The sequence below is a fragment of the Geotrypetes seraphini genome, chromosome 1 (genome assembly GCF_902459505.1).
Source record: "Geotrypetes seraphini chromosome 1, aGeoSer1.1, whole genome shotgun sequence".
Lineage (NCBI taxonomy): Eukaryota > Metazoa > Chordata > Amphibia > Gymnophiona > Dermophiidae > Geotrypetes > Geotrypetes seraphini.
In genome coordinates, this window is record NC_047084.1 from 532,759,530 (window position 1) to 532,784,091 (window position 24,562).

Sequence of the window (24,562 nt, forward strand, 5' to 3'; positions counted from 1 at the left end):
TTTAAACTAGCTACAATAACCGCTCTTATCACATCCTCTGGCAACACATTCCAGAGCTTAACTATTCTCTGAATGAAAAAATATTTCCTCTACTATTACTACTACATAAGAATAGCCTTACTGGGTCAGACCAATGGTTCATCAAGCCCAGTAGCCCATTCTCATGGTGGCCAATCCAGGTCCCTAGTACTTGGCCAAAACCCAAGGAGTAGCCACATTCCATGTTACCAATCCAGGGCTGAAAGGCATACACTGCACTGTACATGTTGACATTTATAGACAGTCCCTGCTCAAGTTTCAAGTTTTATTAGGTTTTTATATACCACCTATCAAGGTTATCTAAGCGGTTTTTACAATCAGGTACTCAAGCATTTTCCCTATCTGTCCCGGTGGGCTCACAATCTATCTAACGTACCTGGGGCTATGGAGGACTGAGTGACTTGCCCAGGGTCACAAGGAGCAGCGCGGGGTTTGAACCCACAACCCCAGGGTGCTGAGGCTGTAGCTCCAACCACTGCGCCACACACTCCTCCTGCTCAAAAGAGCTACAGTCTAACTTGAACAGAGAAACATGACATAGAGGGTAGGGGAAGGGTGAAAGGAGTTAGGAGTGAAAAGCAGTCTCAAAGAGGTAGGCTTTTAAATGGGCTTTGAACACTGCTAGAGACAGAGCTCGCCGTAGGGATTTGGGCAGTTTGTTCTAAGCATTTCATCCTATTGGTTTTAAAAGTATCTCCATGTAACTTCATTGAATGTCCCCTAATCTTTCTAATTTTTATTGTAGTCAAAAATTGATCCATTTGTACCATTCTACACCACTCAGGATTTTGTAGACTTTGATCATATCTCCCCTCAGTTGTCTCTTTTCCAAGCTGAAGAGCCCTAACCGCTCTTAGTCTTTCCTCATACGAGAGGAGTTCTATCCCCTTTATCATCCTGTTCGCTCTTCTTTGAAACTTTTCTAGTGCCGTTATACCTTTTTTGAGATACTCCCAGTCCAAGCGAGAGTACTTCCAGTCCAAGCGAGAGTACTCTTCAAATTCTACTGCCTACTATTTAAAGCCATAAATGGAGACAGCCCAGAATACTGGAATAATCGACTAATTCAATCCTCCTCAACCAGGCACAGGAGAACCCACACACCATTCACGTACCCGCCAACAAAAAACGTCAAACAAAAGAAACTGTATGACAACGTCCTTGCTACTAAAGCTGCAAAACTGGACCACCAACTCTCCAACCTACTAATCAAGACCACAGACTTCAAAACCTTCAAAAAAGAAACAAAAACCCTACTATTCAAAAGAATACATTAAACTAAACTAACACAACCATACTTGACCCAAGCACCACCTGTAACACTCCCTGATCCTTACCATCTTAATAAAGTTCCAGACTACGTCTTATGTATCTCCAATCGACCCAATACCTGTAAACTGTAATAATGTAATTAATGCAATCCGCCTTGAACCGCAAGGTAATGGCGGAATAGAAATCACTAATGTAATGTAATACGAAGATCAGAACTGAATGCAATATGTACTCAAAGTGAGGTTGCATCATTGAGCGATACTCTTCTTTGGCTGGACTTTTCCATTTCATAAACATTCAAACTATGGTATTATAAAGTCAGCTTGCAATAAAACTTTATCATTACTCTCTTAAGATCTGAAAAGACAACTTTTTTAAGAAAGCAAAACTATGAAAGAAAAAATAATGTGGTTTGGACCAAGCTAGCTGGGTTTCACTTCTATTTGCTGATTCCAGTGCATGGCAAAGGCCATGAAATTCTGATTGTTAGGAGCAGGGTATATCTGCAGTAGAGCTTAGTTGAGCAGGGAAAGGGGCAGGAAGCAGGAGCACATTTTTGTTATATGTAGCAGTGACCGTCTCTTTACTATGCTGTGAAATCATTTCTACTTAACACAGGTTATTACAATGCCTCCTCAAGTAGTTACAATGATGATAATTATGCTCTGATTAACTAGTACAAGGTTCACCGGGTTTTCATGCTGTTACAAAATAAACAAATCAAAACCCTAATTGATATTGGAAATCAACAAGAATTGCCCTTGAAATATTTGCAGTGAGTGATAGCTTAATCTGCATGCCAACCTCAGCAAATGGTGGGGGTCTTCCTTCCCCCGCTTACCCACCTTTCAAAGTTCCAATCATCTCATAGCTTGAACTGCCACTTCTGTAACACCACCCATGTGGTTGAAACTTAAAGTTAAAAAAAAAGTCAGATTTTTCACAAAGACTAGAGGAAGTACTGGTGAAAGCCATTTACTGTATGCTAAGCATCATTTGCCATTTACTGTATGCTAAGCATCATTTGCAACATGTACAGAAAATATAGAAACCATGTTATTTTTTTCATATTTATTCAGTTTTATATGACTTGCTTGTTCTGCTATTTTCAAGTCAGGTTGTTGCAGGATAAAATGAAGTTCAACCTTAAATTTCTAGCTAAGGAATGAACAAGTTCAGAGGAAATATTAAGACTGTACCCTTTACCCTAGTGGTCTCAAACGCGCGGCCCGCCAGGTACTTTTTTGAAGCCCCCGGTATTATAAAGAATGATTCTTTACAAAAAACTTGTGGCTTAAGTGTCCAGCAGTCGCGTCCAGCGGTTGCTGTAACCTCACGCAAGCACTGCTCTGCATCTGTAGGTGATTGTGAAGTGGAGTCTGCGTGCAGATGCAGGATAGCGATTGCGTGAGGTTACAGCTGAATGAGGGGGGCAACGTTCCAGAACATAAGGTAACCATTGGAGGCAGTGCAGCCAGGGCCAGATTAATTAATAGGCCCAATAGGTACGTGCCTAGGACCCGAAACTGTGAGGGGGCCCACTGAAGGAGGGCAAAGAGAGAGCCCCCCTTTTTTTTTTTTTCTTTTTTCAAACAGCAATTATCAGCAACGGCCCCCCCCCCCCCTTCCCGGCATTCAAGATCGGCAACGGGCCCACCCTTCCTCTGGCACTCAAGATCGGCAACAGGTCTCCTTCTCCCCCTGGCATCAACAGCACTTCAGATTGGCAACGCGGTGTTCAGCCCAAAAATCCCTCTGACACAGCTTCCTGTTTCTGCCCAGGCAGTTCAAGTCAGAGAAAAGCTTTGGACTGAGCATCATGTTGCTGATTTGAAGTGTTGTTGATGCTTGCGGGGGCCCGTTGCCGATCTTGAGCGTCATCGCGGGGGGGCGTTGACGATCTTGAGGGTCATCGCGGCAGGGCCCGTTGACGATCTTGAGTGTCATCGCGGGGGGGAGGGGCCCGTTGCCGATCTTGTTGCCAAAATTGGAAAGAAAGGTGAGAGGAAGGGAGAGAGATGGGCCTGTGGTAGATGGAGAGAAGAGGGCAGATGATGGAAGTGGGGAAAAGGGAGAGAGAGAAGAGGGCAGATGATGGAAGTGGGGGGAAAGAGAGAGAAGAGGGCAGATGATGGAAGTGGGGAGAAGAGGGAGAGAGAAGAGGGCAGATGATGGAAGTGAGGAGAAGGGAGAGCAAATGCTGAATGGAAGTGGAGAAAGAGAACACATACTGGATGGAAGGAGGGATAAAGAAAAAGGACATATGCTGGATGGGGGAAGAAGACAGAGTTAGTGAGATAGTGGAGGGGTGAAAGCATGCTGTGAGTAGACACAGTGGAAAGAGGGAAACAGGACTGCATAATAAGAAATAATTTAATTTAGAAGGAGGCAGAAAATAAAGAAGGAAGACCAGAGAAGAAAAGGAAAGGGGAGAGAGATGCCAGAGAATGGGGAAGGAGACAGATATATGAGAGCTGAGCGGAAGAAATGAGAAGAGAGAGATGCTAAAAACCACAGGAGGGGAGGAAAAGAGAGATGAAAGGAGAGAGATGCCAGACCTTGAGGGAACAGAGGATGCCAGACCAAAGGGAGGGTTAAGAGGAGAGATGGCAAGGAGAGACAGACAGTTTCTGGAAGGGGCAGACAGTGGATGGAAGAAAGAGAATGACAAGAAGATGAGGAAAGCAGAAACCACATGACAAAGGTAGAAAATAATTCTATTTTTTGCTTTAGGATAAAGTAGTATTGTAGCTGTGTTGATAAATGTTTAAAAATAGTAAATGGAAATACAGTGATCATTTTATTAGACTAATTTTAATACATTTTTGACTAACTTTCAGAGTGAAATTCTCCTTCCTCAGGTCAGGACAGGATACTGTAACAGTAGTATATTTTACTGACCTAAGGAAAGAGGGTTTGACCTCTGAAAGCTAATTAAAAAAAATTATTAGTCAAATAAAATGGTATTATCTTATTTTCCATTTTTTGTTTCATTTTTAGTTGTTAATTTGTAAAGTGATTTGTTATTTCTCTTTTTTTCAAATTTACATTTGCTACCTTTATATTTTGTTCAGTATTGGGGGATATGCACCACTGTTTCTTCACCCCCTAAACCGTACCGTTCCTTTGGTTTGTAACACAAGCCAGCATGCTGAATGCTCTGCACTGCTCCGATGATCGTCAGAACAGCGCAGAACATTCAGCTCGCCAGCCAGTACTAAAAACCTCTTCCGTACTTTTGTAAGAAAAAAAGGGGGAGGGGTAGTTTGTGACTACCTATTCCATGCTGTGTGAGGGTGGTTCTGTGTGTATGAAAGACATGGTTTTCTGTTAGCATTGACCAGCCTGGTTTGGCGAAATGCATCAGGCATGGTTCCTGGGAGCACCTTGAATAAACCTGATTTGAATCTCATTGTCTGACGATCTTCTTTTGTTCCACGTTGGATTCTTTGGTGGACTTCTTGCCTTGTTGTTTTGTTACAAATTAACATGCATGTGGAACACACCAGAGGAGATACAGATTTGGTTGTTCATACATACATATGGGTTAAAGTTGGACGACATAGAGTGAGGCAGTTGAGAGGAGTTGCAAACTTGGTTGAACACTTTTATATACGTATGGAAAGGGTTCAGAGTTAAAGTCCTGGGCAAGTAGGTAGGAAGGGAAGGAAGGGGGGATTTTGTTCAGAGATGTTTGGGGCTTGCGTAGAACTAAAACTGTGCACTGGTATGGTAATCTTTGTTGTTTGTTTTGAATTTTATAATAAAAGAAAAAAAGAAATACAAGTGAAAATAAAGAAGTAAAGAAAACAGGTAAATAAATGGGGCGGGGCAGGGGGGCGGCGCAGGGAGGGGCGTGGGTGGGGCAGGGCTAGGGGGCCCAGTATACTTGTGTTCCTAGGGGCCCTCGATGAATTAATCCTGCCCTGAGTGCAGCTTGTGCGTGTGTCCGGTGCTGGAGGAGATGAGAGCTGAAGGCGGTTGCGGACGCGACCGCCGGACACTTAAGGCACAGTTTTCCATAAAGAATCATTCTTTATAATACCGAGGTCCTTAAAATAGTTGGTCCAAAATCTTCTCTCACAGTTGATACTTTGATAGTTTTTTTTTGCTTTCTGCAAGTTGCACTGCTTTCAGCTGTGTATAGTGCGACCGCCGGATGCGCTAACTGCTACCGCCTCCTCTTGAGCAGGCGGTAGTTTTTCGGCCAGCGCGGGGGTTAGCGCATGATGAAAAGTCGTGCGCGTTAAACCCACTAGCGCGGCTTCGTAAAAGGAGCCTTATATGACATCTTTGCATGAGGTAAAACTCGTTATAGTTACTATAACGAGTTTTACCTCATGCAAAGTTGTTATTTCTTTAATAAGACATTAACTATTTTTGCTGCGGCCCTCCAAGTACCTACAAATCCAAAATGTGGCCCTGCAAAGTTTGAGACCGCTGCTTTACCTGTATTAATTATTCACCATCATCTTGAAGTGCCTAGGTACAAAGCTTTTGGATACCTGATTCCAACTGTGTAGAAAAGTTGCTGAATTTTTCACAGCTAAATGCTGCAAAAGTATTTTTATTTTTTTCATTCATCCTTTTTTTTTTTAGGCCTGGTAGCTGCGCTGGCTCTGCATCACTAGAAAGATACACAACATCCACTGACTTTCCAGATGACACACTAAACTTCATCAAAACCCATCCTCTAATGGATGAGGCTGTACCTGCCGTTGCCCACAGGCCCTGGTTTCTGAGAACCATGGTCAGGTAAGTGGAAAATCCAGTCTAAAAACATTTCTTTTTAAAGACTCTTTCGAAATTTGACCGTCCTGTTAAGGACATGTTAAGACAACATTAGACCTGGCCTTCAGGCTGCTCCTCCTGATTACCCATCCTTTTAGTTTTTTCTCTTAATTGTTCTTTATTATCCAAATATTGTAGTTCTTTTCCCATTTTTTCCTCTTGTTCCAATTAGTCTTCGTGTTTATTGTCTGTCTGTCTCTTACTTCTTTATGTCTGTTGAGTCAGTTCTTGCCCCTTTTTAAAATTTTTTAAGTATTGCTGTAAACATGTTATTTTGCTTTTGTAAAGCTGCTTTGAATTTGGATAAGGTGGAATATCATATTTTAATAAACCTTGAAACCTTGAATTTCCAGGCACCACTTGCACACTCACGTGCCTACCTGTTTGCTTTTCCATCCTTGAAGGGCTGTATCTACAAGAGATTCCTTGATAGATCATTACCATTCCAAGCAGGCAAATGGAATGAATGTTTAACAAACTTCATTTCAAATGCACCCTCCTACCAAACCTTCAAGAAATCAATTAAAACTTATCTCTTTGATAAATTTCTCTGACTCCTTTCCTGTCTTGTATCTTTGAAATGCTTCTGGATAAATCTTGACTACTCTTGGCATGCTAATGTAAACTGAAAGTTTTTTTTTGTAACATCGCTGTCTATATACTGTCTCTTCCTCTGTAAACCACTCTGAACTGCTTGTGGTATTGCGGAATACAAAAATAAAGTTATTATTATTAATAAACCTTGATATTTCCGGGCATTGCTTTGCTCTTTTTTTTTTTTTTTTTGAGAAAGCGTTTTGAGACACAAGGAAGGATGCGTCGACATTCCCCATTGTGCTGGCACAGTTCTGGAACGGGGCTGGTGACAGGGCTGAGCAGATGCTGCACAATCCTCAGAGCAGTTTTCAGGATATGAAAAAATGCTTCAGCTCTTTCCAGCCAAGCAGATCTCAGAGGAAATACAGAGCGAGGAAAGTTGCTTGTGGGTGTTTATTTATGGGGTAGTACGGAAACAGATTCCGCGAAGAACTCCCAGTAAAATCCAGAGATATTCAATGTTTATGTGAGGCGTTTTAATATGTGTGAACAGAATCTGGAGATGATGCCGAGATAAGGGGACGTTCCCTAGGTGTCACCTTTAGGTTATTAAAGTTATTGTTTTCAATTCCTTCTCTAAAAATCATTAATACCAGACGCAAGGAGATCTTTTTTTAATATATGCACCCCAGCTGTGGAACACTTTGCCTTCTTTCCTAAGAGGGGAATCAGCCCTTGATAGCTCCTTTTTGTTTAGGGATGCTTTTGAAGATTAAACCCCCATCCCAGTTCTTCAATTTTCCTTGATCCAATATTTATTTTTTTTTTCTTTCTTTATTATATAGGATGCATCAGTTATATATTTTACCCTCCCAATTGTATTTTCCTTATTTGTTTCTTTTCTTCAATTAATGGAGTTCTACCGTTATTCCTTTTGTGGCAGGTTAGTCTGTGTGTGATCTTGTCTATGTTTTACTACGTCCCCCGCTTAGAAATTTTTATAAGAGATAGTATTAAATTTTAAATAAACCTGAAACATGGCCAACCTCAAGCCTACTCCTGTGAATTAATGAAGACTTGGTCACGGTATCCATGTGTATTTTTCACTTTCATGATTCTTCCTTACATCGTTCAGACAAATCCTTCCACTGTTTGGATATATTGTCTTATCTTCAATGGCACAACGTGGAAGCTTGGACCGAGGTGAATGTCACTCCTTTTAATTCACACAGAAAAAACTCCAAAAGGCACTGCCAAAGGAACTTACAAAAGATACAGCAAAAAAGCAGTGAAGTCAATAGGTTCTGAGGGTGGTATCTTGGACAAAAATGTGTGAACAGGGTAAAACACCCTCAACTGATGTACACCACAACCCAAAATAATGATAATGAAACGGGATATCCTCAGTGTGAGGTAATAGCGAGGGGAGGAGAACCTCCAGCGCTTAACACAATAAGTCAGAGGCGGGAAACCCCTACCTGCATACCATCACTGGATATCTCCCATGTGCCTAACACAATAGTGGATAATAGTGCAGTGAATAATCAAAAATACAATAAGTAATAAATAAGTAAATCACACAAAATATGAGAGCCAAGATACCACTCTAAGAACCCCCCAGCCAACTCCAGAAAAAGTAAAACGTAGCTTGAATTGACGAGTGGACAATATCCTTCCGATGACCACACATCCAAAACAAATTCAATAACTTGTTCATCAAGCTGGTTTCCCGCCTCTGCCTTATTGTGTTAAGCGCTGGAGGTTCTCCTCCCCTCGCTATTACCTCGCACTGAGGATATCCCGTTTCATTATCATTATTTTGGGTTGTGGTGTATATCAGTTGTGGGTGTTTTACCCTGTTCACACATTTTTGTCCAAGATACCACCCTCAGAACCCATTGACTTCACTGCTTTTTCACTCCTTTTAATTCAACAGAATAAGAGGCTTGCAGCATTTTTCCTTCTCCATTAAGCCAGTCAAGCAGTCTGCCACATTGCCTATATCTGGAAGAGCAAATAAGGCAGTGCGGAGGATCCTGCCTGTTTTTGGCATGCTACCAGCCCAGAAAAATATACAGCCTCCCCCCACCCCCATCCCTCCCCCAGCCCACCAACACTTTGAGGTCCTGTTAATGCTTTACATGAACAACTATACTAGAGTCAGCCAGAAATGTTCATTTGGTGGATTTATTTTTTTTTTTCTATTTTGAAAATTACAGGCGAAACACAAAGTAATTATTGGGAAGTGGATATAGTTGCAGGATAATGACAGACTAACAGAAGCATGCAATGTTGTCGTTGCAGATACCGCTTGACCAAAATTGCAGTAGATACTGCTGCCGGGCCATATCACAACCACACTGTGGTTTTCCTGGGATCAGAGAAAGGAATCGTTCTCAAGTTCTTGGCAAGGACAGGAAACAGCGGCTTCCTAAATGATAGTCTCTTTCTGGAGGAGATGGACATTTACAATCCTGAAAAGTGAGTATTTGCCTTTTTCCTTACAGTAATCTATTACAGCGATCCTCCCCCCTCCTCCCCCCCATGCAGTTTGATGTTTCATAGCATTAAAAGGTTATAGAAATCACCTCCCTTTTTAGGTTTCTTTTTCTTGCCTTTCTTTCTCTCTCTTTCTGAGTTTGCTGCTTTATATGCACACCCTCTCTTTTTAGAGGTTACTTCCTACATTCTGTTGACATGTCATACATTTTATATACCACATATGTGTGGTTGCTAATGGTAAGAGACTAGCATTAATCTGGTTATGGTTTAAACCAGGCTTGTCCAAGTTCAGCCCTCGAGAGCTTCAAACAAGCCAGGTTTTCAGGATATCTCTAATGAAAATGCATGAGAAAGATTTATATGCCCAATACATTCATTGTATGCAGATCTCTCTCTTGTATATTCTTTAGGGAGATCCTGAAAACCTAGTTTGCTTGCAACCCTTGAGGATTGAACTTAGCAAGCCTGGTTCAAACACATGAAAGAAAAGAGATTGACATTGCATTAACAAGAAAATGCTGCAATTATAGATAAAGGAAGCCAAGAAAAAAATGTTGATCATTTTTTTTTCACCAGGATATGAAGGCCACTTGAATAGGTAGCATGGTGGAGGACAACAGGACCCCACCCCCCTCCATTAATGTGAAACTAGGAAGAGAAAAATTACAGAAGTAGTGACATAGCCTCAGGTGGGCCCAGGTGGTGAGTTTCTCCTCAGGCCCACCCAGTGGCGACACGCATTGTTAATGTAGCTGATGGGGATCCTCAGACCCCGCCAGCTGAAGTCCTTTCTGGAGTTCCGAGCAGATTCATCCTCCCAGCAGTCATCAGCACATTTCCAGCTGCCAATGCCGACACTCCCCCCTCCCTCCCAAGCATGCTCAGTTCACTTGGAACCCCCACACATGCGTGCACATTGAACTGAGCATGTTCCAGCATTGGGGAGTGCTAGTGTCGGTCATCAGATGGAAATGCACTCCTGACTGCCAGAAAGATGAGTCTGCTCGGGATCCCAGAAAGATCTCTTCTGCTGGTGAAGCCCAGGGATCCCCGCCAGCCAAGGTATTTATTTTTACTGTTTTGATGGGGTGGGTTAGGGGGTAGAGTGGAAATGCGTGGGTCAGGCCCAACTAGTCCATTCCAGGCCCATCCAAAACCTAAAGTCTGGCTATGCTTCTAAACAAAAATAGTTAGTAGTAAATGGAAGAAACTTTAGCACTCATGTGTCCATATGTTTGGTCAAATTAGGTGCAACTATGATGGGGTGGAAGACAGGAGGATTGTGGGTATGCACCTGGACAAACACAGCAACTCCCTGTATGTAGCGTTCTCTACCTGTGTGATCCTCGTTCCCTTTGGACGATGTGAGCGTCACGGCAAGTGCAAAAAGTATGTACTAAAGGCTATTAATCCATTAAACTGTTAAAAAAAAAATCAGATTTCCAAAGGGAAAAGCCATTGATGAAAATAGTTCAAAAAAGATGGCTTCTACCATTGGTCATGAGATTTATTTTATTTCCTGAAGGACTTGTATTGCATCCAGAGATCCATACTGTGTTTGGTTGAAAGAAGGGGGAACATGCACACAGCTGGTACCGGGGTCAAGGTAAGTAGTGAGTAATGTGTATGAGGCTGCTTCAGTGTGTGTTAGGGCCACTCGCCTAAATAAATGTGTATGGTTTAGGTATCAACACCAAGTGAAGTTCTGAAAAGAAGTGGGGGAACACCTCATGCTGAGCACTGTTGACAGAGGATAGCTCTGGTTTCCCTTGTACCTACCTGGATTCTGTTGTCACAAGGACTCACCTGATCATTGTCTGTCTGGGTTCAAAGAGAACTCAAATCAGAACAAAGCTTAGCCTTGGCATTACGAAGGGAGCAGTGGCATAGTTCTGGGCAGTGGCAGAGTAAGGAGGGGGAGCAGGGGGGGCAGTTCACCCTAGTGCCGTCTTGGTGGGGGCACCAGCACCCATCCTCCTCTCTGCCCCCCTATTCCTTCCCACCCCTCCCCCCGCCACGTGCGCACCTTCACGTCTCTCCCACCTCTAGCTCTGTGGCGGTGCGAGCAGCTGCTCCAACCTGCTTCTCATGCCAGCGTTGGCTCTCCCTCTGATGTCACTTCCAGGTCCCACACCTAGGAAGTGATGTCAAAAGGATTGCTGATGGGGGCAGCAGGTTGGTGATGCTGCTCGTGCCGGGAAAGTTAAGGAGGTACGGGGAAAGGGAAAGGGCACGCGTGCACAGCAGAGGGGGGTGGGATGAGTAGGAGTGTAGAGGGGAGGGGAAGAGCGTCACTGCCCCGGGCATCTCTCATCCTCACTAGGCCACTGGTTCTGGTTCATCTGCAGAAATGTACTCTCATCTTATTAGTAACAGGAAAAGGTGTCTAGATCGGGTGAGAGAAATTTGGAACAGCCTTTCTGCTACTCTTTAAGTCAGACAAGGAGAGAGCAAAAATCTTGGTAATAAAACAAGGCTGATAACATGCTAGCTCTCAAATCCTTGGGCAGCTTGCTAGTATTTCATCAATTAAAAAAAATAAATTTGTTGACTTTCCCATACTTGAATCAAATTATCTGTTGCCATTTAATTCTATTTACTAGGCACTGCTGTATATTTATTTTGGGGTAAGGAAAAAAAAATGGATGTTGAAGGGTAAGGGATAAACAGCAATATTTCTTGTTTAAGCTGGAAGAGAAGTGAGAAGGTAATACTGCTGATGTGAGCCTATCTTGCCAAATATTGTCAGCTGCACTTGAAGAGTTGGCATATTTGAGGCATCTGGCAGTGATGTCTCCATTGTTTGCTCTGGATCTGTGTCACTTTATCCACTCCAGCGACAAAGTGTTGGGATTTTCCTACAGAGATAAATGTCTCTGACTTACAAATGAAATTGTGCTCATAAAGGATATAAGCTGTGAACCCAGTAAAGTGTCACATTGACCTGAATTGTGCCTGTATATTTATTTGTGCATGGGCCCTGGGTTATATTTGACATTCATGCTGGAAATCTTTATGGGCCTGACCTTCCTACACCTTGTAAATTGCAACTCATTCTATTTTTCTCTTCTCTATTTTTGTGTGTATGTGTTGTTTTTCTCTTTTGTCATACAGAGTGGCATTTGAACAAGACATTGAGCATGGCAATACGGAAGGCCTGGGAGAATGCCAAAGTAAGCAGAGTCTGTACCCTGAGTTTGTCTTGGGTCAAAGCATCTTTCTGAATGCCCACAATGGGAAGCAATTATATTCATAAACAGTGACAAATACCTCAACAGAACCTGCACCTAAAAGAGCAACAAAAACAATTCTATCTCTCCGAGTGTGCTAAAAAAATATTATTGTCATATAGAATATGGTATCTGAGATATCGTGGATATTAGACTATTTATAGTGCAAATTATACCTTCGTTTTTTCAAGTGCAATACACTGATAACTCCTAAAAATAGACTAATGCTAGATCAAGAATGTCTGTACCAATGATATTTGAGATAGAGACTATGGACCTCAAGTGTCCTCTGTTATTCACCGTTAGAACCAGTCTTGGCTAATAACTCGAATGCGGGCTATCATCGGTCCAAATGTCTCTCTTTTAATTTTTAGTTTTTAATTTTATTTTATAGAGAAACTTCTACTGATGTTCTTTTTTGTTCTTTAAATACAATTGCCTCTAAGGGCACCAATAAAAGTGGCATTGTGTGAACTATGCATGCATATTTATGCATGCATAAATATGCATGCACCCTTATTTAGGATTTTATCTATAGTACTTAGCTCGGGTGTAGTTTTCTACCCGGCCATCCAGAAGTGATACAACAGAAGATCTCCGTTTCGCTCTAACTCTATAAAAAGAGCTTCTTCAGGAAATAGATGTTTTGCGATTGCAAATACTGAGCTCTTCCAGGGTCTCTTTGCTGCCCCCATTGAGCCTGGGCTGCTCCACCAAAGAAGTGCCTTCAGTTTCCAAAGCTTTGGGGTCTTGTTCTTCCACCTTTCATAAGCTTTGTGTTCACAGGTTTGGATTTTCCTCTGTCCAACCTATTTCTAGGAGTTATCAGTGTGTTGCACTATTTATAGTGCCACATTCCTTACTAAATAAATAAAAAAGTAAGAATATTATTATTCATTAGGGTTCTCCTGTAGTAACTGTTGCATGGGTAACACAAAAATTCCCATGCAGTAAGTACAAAGGCTGTGTGGTAAATGAAGGAGGCGTGGCCACCATCTGTCCTACATTTACCGGACAGAGCAGACAGTTACCACAGAGGCACCACGTTACATGAAGTACCTCATAATGCAAGTGCTCGCACACTTCCTAAATTATTGTGGTGCAGGCCAATAGTAGGCCTGTAACTTATTGTGTAGCCAATAACTTATTGTGGTGCAGGCCTGAGCAGATTCATCCTCCCGGCACTCATCAGCGCATTTCCAGCTGCCAATGCCGACACTCCCCCTCCCTCCTAAGCATGCTCAGTTCACTTGGAACCCACATTAAAATGAGCATGTGCCCTAAACACCAGACTGCAGTTGCACTTCCAACCCCTCCCCCAACACACACACTCAGTTCTTCCTTCTGATCTGTTTCTATTTGGTTCTCTCCCCCCTCCCATCTCCAAGCCCCATACAATATGTGCCCTCCCTCAAGCCAGAACCCTGTCCCTTCAATTCATACCTCCTCCCCTCACTTAAACATCCTGACCACCCCCCCCTCTCCCCACACACATGCACACTTATAAAATTCAGGGCCCTCTGAGCCTCTGGCAACAGTACCCTGAACCCCTACAGTCCAATCCCACCCCTTCCCAGGAAAACGCTGCTCTCTGCTAACTCAATACCTGGGCCCCCTTCTCTATCCTCATACTACCCATGTCCTACTGGATGCGGGGAGGTCCATAGAGTTATTAGATCATTCAAGGCAACAGCAGACCCTCTCCACTGCCCTCTCAAGTCATTGCCTCCAAAAAATGTTGCCTGACCCCTATCCCTCTAGCAATTGTCTTGAGGTGGCAATACATTTGGCTATGCTATCAGCATTTCTGACAGCTAGGACATGGTTAACTACCCCTGTCACAGCCCATGTTCTGCCCAATTCCATGGTGAGCAGCTGATGCAGTGACTTTACCTCAACAGCAGCTGCCTTTTTAACACAGGAAACACTAGTGTTTGTCTGCGCTGTTGTCTATCACACAATAAACCCTGCCACTGTTTAATTTGGCTTTGTAAAAGGGCCTGGTATTTAATACTGTACATGTTATATGCTGTCTAAATCATTATCATGACCAAAGGCAAATTATAGTAAAATTCAATTAAAAATACAACAGATTCAAATTTAAATCAATAAACTCATAACAACATTAGAAACCTAACAGACATTGGGGGTAACCCCTATCATATATTATGGAGTATAGGAGTGGTGTCAGTGGTTACTGCAGAAGCTGAAAATCAAAGAAAAAACAGGGTTCAAATCCCCTTGTGATCTTAGGCAAGTCATTTAACCCTCCATCACCTTAGTTGGAAATTTAGATTATACCAGTGTTCCGCAAACCTTTTGCAGCCACGGCACACTTAGCTCGGGGTCGTGGCTGGAGGGCATCCGGAAATGCACGGACATCGACGCGTGACATCACGTTGATATCTGCACATGCGTGGAGGCTCTCCAGACGGGGCCCTGCACCTGCAGTTGCTACGCCGGTGGGGCTGCAGGAGGAGAGGTGCAGAGAGGAGAGATTCTGGCGAGGAGGAGAGGCACCAGTACAGGCTGACTGCCTACAGGACATGCCTCGCCAAGAGGGATATATCCTGTAAGCAGTCAGCCAGTGCCAACGCTCTTCTCCTCACTGGCGTCTCACGGAACACCCAGAATAGTGTGCCGCGGCACACAATTTGCAATACACAGGATTACACTGTAAATCCTCCAGGGACAGGGAAATACCTAATGTATTAGAGCAGGGGTGCCCAAATGGTCGATCGCGATCGACCAGTAGATCACAAAGGCAATGCGAGTCGATCGTGTTGCCTTTGCGATTTTGTCCTTCCTGCTTCCCCAAGCCAGGCCAGGCGGGTACAAGCGCCAGATCCACAAGACTTCACCTCCAACGTCAATTCTGACGTCAGAGAAGAAGTTCTGGGCCAGCCAATTGCTGCCTGGCTGGCGTGGAACTTCCTCTCCGATGTCAGAATTGACATCAGAGGTGAAGGCTTCTGGGTCCGGCGCTTGTACGCACCTGGCCTGGCTTGGGAAGGCAGGAAGAAATCAGCGTGGTGGCTTGTGGGGGGCAGGGAGAGAGAAAAATTGGGGAGGTAGAAAAATCGGTGCGACGGCTTGGAAAGGGGGCAAGGGGGAGAGAGAAAGAAAGACAGAAATAAAGAGGAGGGATAGGAGGAGATAGAAAGAAAGAAAGAAAAAAAGAAAAGGGGAGGGTCAGAAAGAAAGACAAAGAAAGAAATATTGGATTTACAGAAGAAGGAAGTGCAACTAGAGACTCATGAAATCACCAGACAAAAAGGTAGGAAAAATAATTTTATTTTCAATTTAGTGATCAAAATGTTTCTGTTTTAAGAATTTATATCTGCTGTCTATATTTTCCACTATGGCCCCCTTTTACTAAACCGTGATAGTGGTTTTTAGCGCAGGGAGCCTATGAGCATCAGGAGCCGCGATGGGCATTCAGCGCAGCTCCCTGTGCTAAAAAACGCTATCGCGGTTTAGTAAAAGGGGAGGGAGTATATTTGTCTATTTTTGTATAGTTGTTACTGAGGTGACATTGCATATTTTAAAGTCATCTGCTTTGACCTCTAAAAAAACCCCCGAATACAAATAATAATTAACATTTTCTCTGCGTACAGTGTGCTTTGTGTTTTTTAAAATGTTATTGTTGGTAGATCATTTTGACTTGGTTATTTTAAAAGTAGCTAGCAAGCCAAAAAAGTGTGGGCACCCCTGTATAAGAGGGTAGTTTGTCTTGAGCTAAGTACAGTCAACAACCATTAATCGTTTGTTTTCTTTGTACCACTGGTAGCCAGTGAATCAGCTTATAAATAAATACAATTGTTCGTTTCATTTTCTGTTTGTATCTAAATTTGCTGCTTTTTGTTTTTCTTTCAGATTCCTTTGTGGCTTTGAATGGTAAGAGCACCACTTCCCATCTATTCACCTTAATGCCCCGTGTCAGCTGCTCCCAGTTTGTTTTCAGAATCCTGTTTAATTTTGAGACATTATTACAATTTCCCCCTCAATTATTTTTTATAGACATTTCAGCTACCCTGCCAGATCATGAAACGCATCACAGCGCAGTGCATGGTCAGTGTTATATACATCTTAAAGCATTCTAGAACGAAATAGCCCATCTTCATCTTCGTCTCTTTCATCCTAGAAAATAGATTGTCCCATTTGCCATGCTGAGGCCCAATTCACTAACGCTGACTTTTACAAAGCTGCGGTAAAGGTTTCTACCGCGGCCCGCAAGGTAATTGCTCCGACGCTCATAGAATTCCTATGAGCATTTGCCTCACTGGCATGCAGTAGAAACCTCTACAACAACTTTTAAAAGGAGCCCAAAATTTGTTGTGCATACTTTTTTGTTTTACAATATATATGGTCATCCCTGAACTGATTTGCTGTAAACACATTTTTGCTAGGAGATACCGAAGCTTGATTCATAAGTCATGGCAACTTCGTACTTTCATCATTCTCACTTTGTCGTCCTTGTTCAATCCACCATCCTCTCTAGACTGGATTATTGCAACTCCATCTATTTAAGCCTAACTAAAAAAAAACTCCATAGACTTCAGCTAATCCAGAACGCCGCGGCCAAGCTTATTTTCGCTAAAGGCACATCTCCCCACTCTTGTCCAAACTTCACTGGCTCCCAGTTCACTCCAGAGTCCTCTTTAAATGTGCCTGTTTAGCTTTCAAGATCCTACATGGCATCCTCCCTCCCGTTATCCCACTCTTCTGGAACTCATCTAACCCTAATTCCACTAGATCCTCCCAAAAACTGAAACTATCATTCCCCTCTGCAAAAGGTATATCCCGCATAGGAAAACTAGGAACATCCCTCCCCTTTAGAACCACAGAACTCTGGAACAACCTCACATCCCCGCTCAGAATTTCAAGCTCCCTCCAATCCTTCCGCAAACACCTGAAAACTTGGCTCTTTTCAAAAATCTAACACCTCCTGCTCTTTGGTACCCTGTCCCTCTTTATCTTCCTAGCATCTTTCCTATAACCCTTCATTGTAGCTCCTTTTCAATCTAACCCTGTAAACCATGACGAGCTCTACGCTTGTGGAGATGGCACGGTATACAAACCTAAGGTTTAGTTTAGTTTAGTTTAGTAAGGGAGAAGCAAAAAAACAAAACAAAAAACATTTGAAATCATCATTTTATTATGGCATACAGTGTACAACATGAGCAACAAAGTACAAGAAGAAACTGTTTAACTGTTAACATCCTTCAAAGTAGTCTCAAATGCAACTTATGGTACTCACTGCCTTCTCCATCGATGGCAACAAACCGTGGACAACCCGGGAGACTAGACACTGTATGCCATAATAAAACAATGATTTCAAATGTCATGGGTTTTTTTTTTGTTTCTCCCCTACCAGAGACTCCTGCACTCATCTCTTATCTGATGGCAATATTAAGTACATGTCACACACTTTCAAACATATATATTAGATTTCCAATGCTTGTGCAATTTTCGAGAAAAAAAAATAGTTGCCATGAACTATGAATCAGCCCTCGGTATTTGCAGTGTAAAACTAAGCGGCACATAGGACATGAGAAAGTAAGATCTTTTAACTAGCACTTCTCTCCATCCAGAAGGCAAAAATTTGGTGCATGGACTATTTTTATTGAAGAAGTCAGGCTGGTTTTCTTAGTACTGTGCCCTCATTAATCATCACACTTCAGGACTTTTCAGTTTTGTTTACCCTGAGATTATGGCAGGAAGTAGGAGGGAGGAGGGAGAATTTGGCAAGTATTTTCTTTGACATATCATAATACCACAAATGGCTGGTTAGATACTGTCATGCCTGGTTTACAGGAAGCCAGAATAAACCCATCGAAGAGTACATGCAAGAAAGGAATTATCATGTTTAACTGAAAATGTTGATAATTTCCAGCTTTCAAGCCTAAGGTTTTTGTTTCCCTTTCCTACCATCCCTTCCCCTTCTCATGTAGTTTCTACTTGGGCTTTTTTGCCTTCCCTCTCTTGGGGTAACAACCTGGCTGGAGGCCAAATCTCCTGCTCTTTCTTCTTCTGCCCTTCCTTTTTAACTCTTTGCTTTCTCTGCCTTCGCTTTACCCCCGCTGGCTGTTACCCAGTCTAATCCCACTTTTCTGATGGGCAGTATATAAAATACAAATAAACTTGAAAACTTCTGTTCTCTCAGGGTTTCCGCAGCTGGCACTATGCTTATTGCAGGTTTCTGGGTCTCACTGCATCTTATCAGGTAGAAACCAATGTTTCTGCCACCATGTAGTGGCTTCTTCAGAGCATGCTTTGAGGTCTGCAATTTGTCTTTGTAAATAGTGGGTCCACTGACCTGATTGGGAACAGGGCAGTCCATTGGTCACCTATTTGAATTGTGGTGGGAAAGTCAGTTGGTCACAAATTTGAATTTTAGTGAGAAAATCAGTTGGTCTATTTTTTTTCCCCATAGAATGGAAAAGTCTCTGTGAGTTTAAGATGTTCTCCCCGTGAAGCTGGGTTATTTGTTCTCTCAGGGCTTCCACAGTTGGCAGTGTGCTTGTTGCAGGTTTCTGGGTCTCATTGTGTCTTATCAGGTAGAAACCAATGTTTCAGGCCCCATACTGTGGCTTTCTTCAGAGTATGCTATGAGGTCTGCAGTTTGTCTTTGTAAATAGTGGGTCCAATTCTGTTCTTCCTTCTTCTTCTCCTTTTTTTTTTTTTTGGTTCTCCTTTCCAGTGCTGTACCCCACTTTTCTTTATTTTTTTATCCCCTCCCTTCTTTGTTATGTATCTGTCTTGCTATGGCAAATTTAAATAATACCTAATACTTATCCTGATCCATATTCAGCTCATGGTGGTCAGTGTTTTTGGAAAAACCAAGAACTGTGGACAGATTTATGACCTGGATGCTCAGAGCTGGAACCTGTGCTGAATAGCCAAATCTTCAGTGGGCCCCGCAAGTTGTCCAGGGCTGGTATTCAGATAGTTGTCTGGGCAAGTTAGGACAGCTTTTTGTGATCCTTCTTGGCTGTATAGTTATCTGAGCACCGACATTGAATATTAGCAGTGCCCGCATTCATAGGCATCAGAATGGGAGAGGCCATGGCCTCCCCAAAAATTGGCAGTCGGAAGAGTTAGTTATGGCTCTAACCCCCCACCCCACCCCACCCCTTCCCAGCTGCTATAATTTTAAATCCTCGGGCAGCATTGCTGTAGAATGAAGACTTTGGGGGTAGGCCTGTTTGTTGATGCTGTGTGGCGGCTGCCTGAAGATTTAAAATTATAGGAACCGGGGAAAGAAGAGTCATCATTCTGCAGGACTCTGCTGTGGCTAGGGCAGAGTTTTCACCCCCCCCCCCCCCAACAAAAAAGTGTTCCACTGCCTATGCCCGCATTATTTCCAGGACTGCCCAAACTCTGTCCCCAGACCACCTCAGCACTAACCAGGCAGTGCTGTGGCAGTCTGGTTTCGATTCTATAAACAACGCTTAACTTCAATGGTCAATCATCCACTAGACGACATTTGTAGAATCATGCCTAGTGGAGCCTATGTGGTCTTAGGCACCTGTCTCCACACAGAACACACAGTGAGAATGAGAATAGGAATCCAGCCTGCTCCTGCTCCAAAAACTAGCTCACGAGAGAAGCTAGGGTTGTTTTTATAGGAGCTCTTTATGTATTCTCTTATACATCTGTATGAGATCAGTCTCATTTGGACTCCTACAGCTGTCTATTTTTTTAATTATGCCACTGTTTTAACTTTATTAGATTTTAACCGATTTATTTTATTAATTTTATTGTATTTTAGACTGATTGTTTTATTGTGCATCCTAAACATTGACTGTATGCATTTTTCTTGTTGTGAACCGCTTCGAACTTCTGGTATAGCGGTATAAAAGAAATAAATTATTATTATTATTCCTGATAGCCGAAACATAGCTTGTGTTGAGTCCTTTATGAGAACTTTTTATCAATCAAGAGTTTTTATAGAATTGATTACTTTGCTTCTCTCCATTGTGCCTTTTTGACTCTCACTTGTTTGAACACTTTAGACTCCCATTTACGCCAGGGTTTTCTTGGTCTAAATGAGTGCGCCTATGTCAAACCACGCCCAAACTCCACCAAAAATCTGCCTTGTAACCACGTCTACTTTCTGGTAGGTGCCTCGGAGTAGACACCTACCTCAAAGAGTTAGTCGCCTACCCGTTAATTATTTTTTTTATTTTTTAATGGAGATTTTCAATTAACAGCGCCAATTAAGCCAAATTGAATAATTAAGTTAGATCAACTCAGTGCACTGATCTAAGCGCCTAACGCCAGGTACTGTTTATAGAGTCTGGGCCTCTGAGCTACTGTTTACTCTGTGATTAAGTGATGCTGAATATTAGTCATGACACACCCAAACAGGAGAGACTACCTCCTCAAGGTAGAGCAAATATTAGTCATGGACACACTCGGCATTATTTAACTGGATAGAAGCTTCCCCTACTTGACCAAATAGCAATGGATATCGACCCCCCCATCATCTTTATACACTGTACAATGGCATTGAGTAGCCAGGTATACTGTGTACTTCCCCAGCGAGCTTACTATCTAAGATGGGAAGTTATCAAGAATAACTGGGGTTATTTTTAACCCCAGTTATTAGTAAGTAGGTTTCACTGCATAAAATGGGATCTTTGGTAAAACAGCATGAGATAGTGGTAAAATAAAATGTCTTTTAACAGTAGCCCACATTGCTAACTTACTCCTTAAATGGCTATCTGAGGCAATGGGAGGTAAAGAGAGTAATTTTATAACAGGTTTCCAAGGTTTGGAAGTCAAGCATTTGCCTATTTTAGCTCATTGTAAAAAGACATATAGACACCAGAAAAGCTGCAGAAATTGTGGCTTAAATGAAGCCATGGACATCAGGGGGCATGCAGTGAAGCTACTAAGTACGAGTAGTAGATTTAAGACGAATTTGAGAAAATATTTCTTCAGTCAATGTGTAATTAATTCTGGAATTCATTGCCAGAGAATGTGGTGAAAGCAGTTAGCTTAACAGGGTTTTAAAAAGGTGTGGCTAATTTCCTAAAAGAGAAATCCATAAGTCATTTTTAAGATAACTTGGGGAAGTCCACTGCTTATTTATAGGTTAAGCAATATAAAATCTTTTTTATTCTTTAGGATCTTGCCTGGTACTTATGACCTCAGTTGGACATTGTTGGAAACAGGATACTAGGCTTGATGACCTTTGGTCTGTACCAGTATGGCAACTCTTATGTTCTTATATACTTAATATATAAACTCAAGCCTATGCTCTGTCCCACAACATGCTACACCCAAGTCACTTAAAATTACACGCATTCTTGTTATCATGTGCACCTTTGTGCACGGGATAATTTTATAAGAGGCATTTTAAATGTTTATACTGTCACATATGTGCAAAAGATAAATATGAAGGGTCATGCATTTGATATACCACCTTTCTGCAGTATAACCAAAGTGGTTTACTTATAGGTACTTTCTCTGTCCCTACTGTGCTCATTGTCTAAGTATTTGTATCTGGCGAAATGGAGGGTTAAGTGACTTATTCAGGATCACAAGGAGCTGCAGTGGGAATGAAACCCAGTTTCGTAGCCTTCTGCCCTTATCAAAAGGCCTTTGTAAAGTTGCCTCCAATTTGTGATAGAAAGAGGATTTGAACCCTAGATTTACTAGGTCATCAGGCCTATTGCTTCAGCCACTAGGCCACTTCCTCTCTGTTTCAGAAGAGGGGAGATGTATGGGAAAAGAATGTGTCCACCCCTGCTCCTCTCACAACCTATTGGCTTTTATTTTCCACAACCATTGGAACATAAAGAGTTGTCATGCTGAGACAGGCCAAAGGTCCATCAAGCTCTGTATCCTGTTTCTAACAGTGACCGACACAGGTCACAAGTACCTGGCAAGATCCCAAAAGAGTAAAACAGACTGTCTGCTGTTTATCCTAGAAGTAAGCAGTGGATTTTCACAAGTCTACCTTAATAATGGCTTATGGACTTTTGTTTTAGGAAATTATCTAAACTTTTTATAAACCCTGCTAAGCTAACTGCTTTCATCACATTCTCTGGCAGTAAATTCCAGAGTTTAATTACATGTTGTGAAGAAATATTTTCTCAGATTTTTTTAAAATGTACTACTTATTAGTTTCATTGTACACCCCTAGTCCTAGTGTTTTTGGAAAGTCTAAACAAGCAATTCACATCTATCCATTCCACTCCACTCAATATTTTATAGATTCTCTATCATATCTCTCTGTGCTGTGGGCATGGATACCAGATTCTTGCCTTTAAAATTGCATTATGTATGACAGACAGCAATATAATTGTGTATTTCTGTTTCCATATCCGTAGTCTCATGAGAATGTTGTCTTAGTGTCTCACCTGGTAGCTTAGTCCTAAGATTGCTGATTTAAATCTCATGAAGCCTCAGAAGTGAAACCCTTTGGAAATGTGGAATGTGGACTCTAGTTGAAATACTGAAATGTTTTCGGTGGTGTAGTTGCATCTTTGTATTTTGAATTTTTTTGACCTGAATTTCAAATCTCAGGGAAATTTTGTTCTTCATAAACAAAGAGGGAAGACTAGAAGACCCAAATAATTCTTATCTGCTTAAATCTACTTGTTATATTACTAGACTTGGAATCATTAAAAAAAAAAAAAAAAAAGATTAGTTATTTATCACATAAGTTTCTACTCAGCCTAGCTGTCAGTGGATAACAGGTCAGGAAAACTCCAGGCTGGATGTATGCCTCCAAATTCCTTGTTTAGCACTAGAACGCTCTCATTTACTACCATGAGTGTCTCTTCCCTCTTGGGGCACTTACAGAGGTCTTTATATGTACCTTACACTTCTCCTGCCCCCCTGCATGTGGCACAAACTAGTGAATCAGAAATAAACAAAGGGCAGCAAATAGGGTTAACAGCATTTCATCTCTTCTGAATCACAGTGGGAAAGAGTGAATAATAAAAAGAGACCACAGCTTGATAATTTGACCAGCCTAATAAATTGATACCACATTAATAATGCATATAGTTTCTATAATAGGAAAAAAAATAGGTTCTTTTATCCTGCGCTGGGAGACTGCTAGCCTTGCAGGATTTTTATAGAGCATCAGAATGGAAATGTCTCTGCTTACTGCACTTATATAGAATAGTGAAAGCAGATGGCCTGGATTCTTGGTGGAATATGGGCATAGCGTGATTGGAGAGCAATCAGCACACCTACAGTATGCTGCTGAAAACTGCCCCATTATTTTACAAGAAAATAGTTTTTCTATTCTGAATATGTCCAGTAACCTCAAAACCTCATCATGATTACTAAGATATCCATCCAGTAGGGGTGTGCATTGGGGCCGGGGGGGTCCTTTTACATGGATCTTTCCTGCATGCTAAGGCCATCCCGTGTTTTCTATTTATTTCCTTTATGGCCATGTGCTAATGTTATTATTAGTCCCTGATTTTATAAACAGCGTCTAGATCAGTGGTACTCAGCCGAGTTCCGCGAGGAACTCAAAATTAACCAATTGACTTAGTTGACATAATTGAAAATGCCATTAAAAGCTAATTTTTTAAAAAAATTATTAAGTTCCACATGGAACTCGGCAGGGTACCTACCTGCACCTACTTGGAAAGTGGGCATGGTTAGGGGTAGAGATTGGGTTAGGTGTTGGTAGGCGTCCATGTAAGCTGCCAGTAAATTAGGCCAGGAAAACATTATGATGCCTACCAATGCAAAGTTGAGTTAGGTGCCGCTGGGCACGATTCTATAATAGATGCCTAGCAGTTGATTGACAACCAGGCGCTGTTTATAGAATCAAAGCCTTAGTGCCTGGCTGTCTTTAAGAACGTATTGCGAGAGGAAGTAAGGGCTCCCACTTTAACCATGCGCTAACCAATTAACTTGCAGCAAGATGGATGCACTAACTGGTTAGCGCAGGAACGCCAACTCTCTGGCCTGAGCACGCCTCATAAACAAATAACTAGTGCATGGTTAGCATGCACACATCCTAAAACTAACATAGAATGCATTGAACCATCCCGTATTAGAGTTATTTTTTTGCTGCGTTAGGTACATGTTAGTGCCTAATGCAGCTCAGTAAAAGAGCTTCTTGATTTAATGCTCATTACGTTGAATTGTGTGCATTATAAATTAAAACACATGAATCAAGACTATGTCTGAAAATCAGAGGAAAAGCCCAA

General features: G+C 42.0%; 1 protein-coding gene across 7 annotated transcripts in view; it reads left to right on the forward strand.

Moving 5' to 3' along the window:
* SEMA6A (semaphorin 6A) overlaps positions 1-24,562 on the forward strand; it is a 380,082-nt gene that overhangs the window by 260,676 nt on the left and 94,844 nt on the right. For 4 of the 7 annotated variants that reach the window (XM_033929046.1, XM_033929048.1, XM_033929042.1 and 1 more), the window contains exons 12-17: positions 5,911-6,066; positions 8,944-9,120; positions 10,390-10,530; positions 10,667-10,747; positions 12,256-12,314; positions 16,248-16,268. In XM_033929046.1, the coding sequence (XP_033784937.1) occupies positions 5,911-6,066; positions 8,944-9,120; positions 10,390-10,530; positions 10,667-10,747; positions 12,256-12,314; positions 16,248-16,268 (635 nt within the window). Of the gene's footprint in view, positions 1-5,910; positions 6,067-8,943; positions 9,121-10,389; positions 10,531-10,666; positions 10,748-12,255; positions 12,315-16,247; positions 16,269-16,391; positions 16,443-24,562 lie in introns of all 7 variants that reach the window. The other 3 variants (XM_033929045.1, XM_033929049.1, XM_033929043.1) reach the window with 1 other exon arrangement.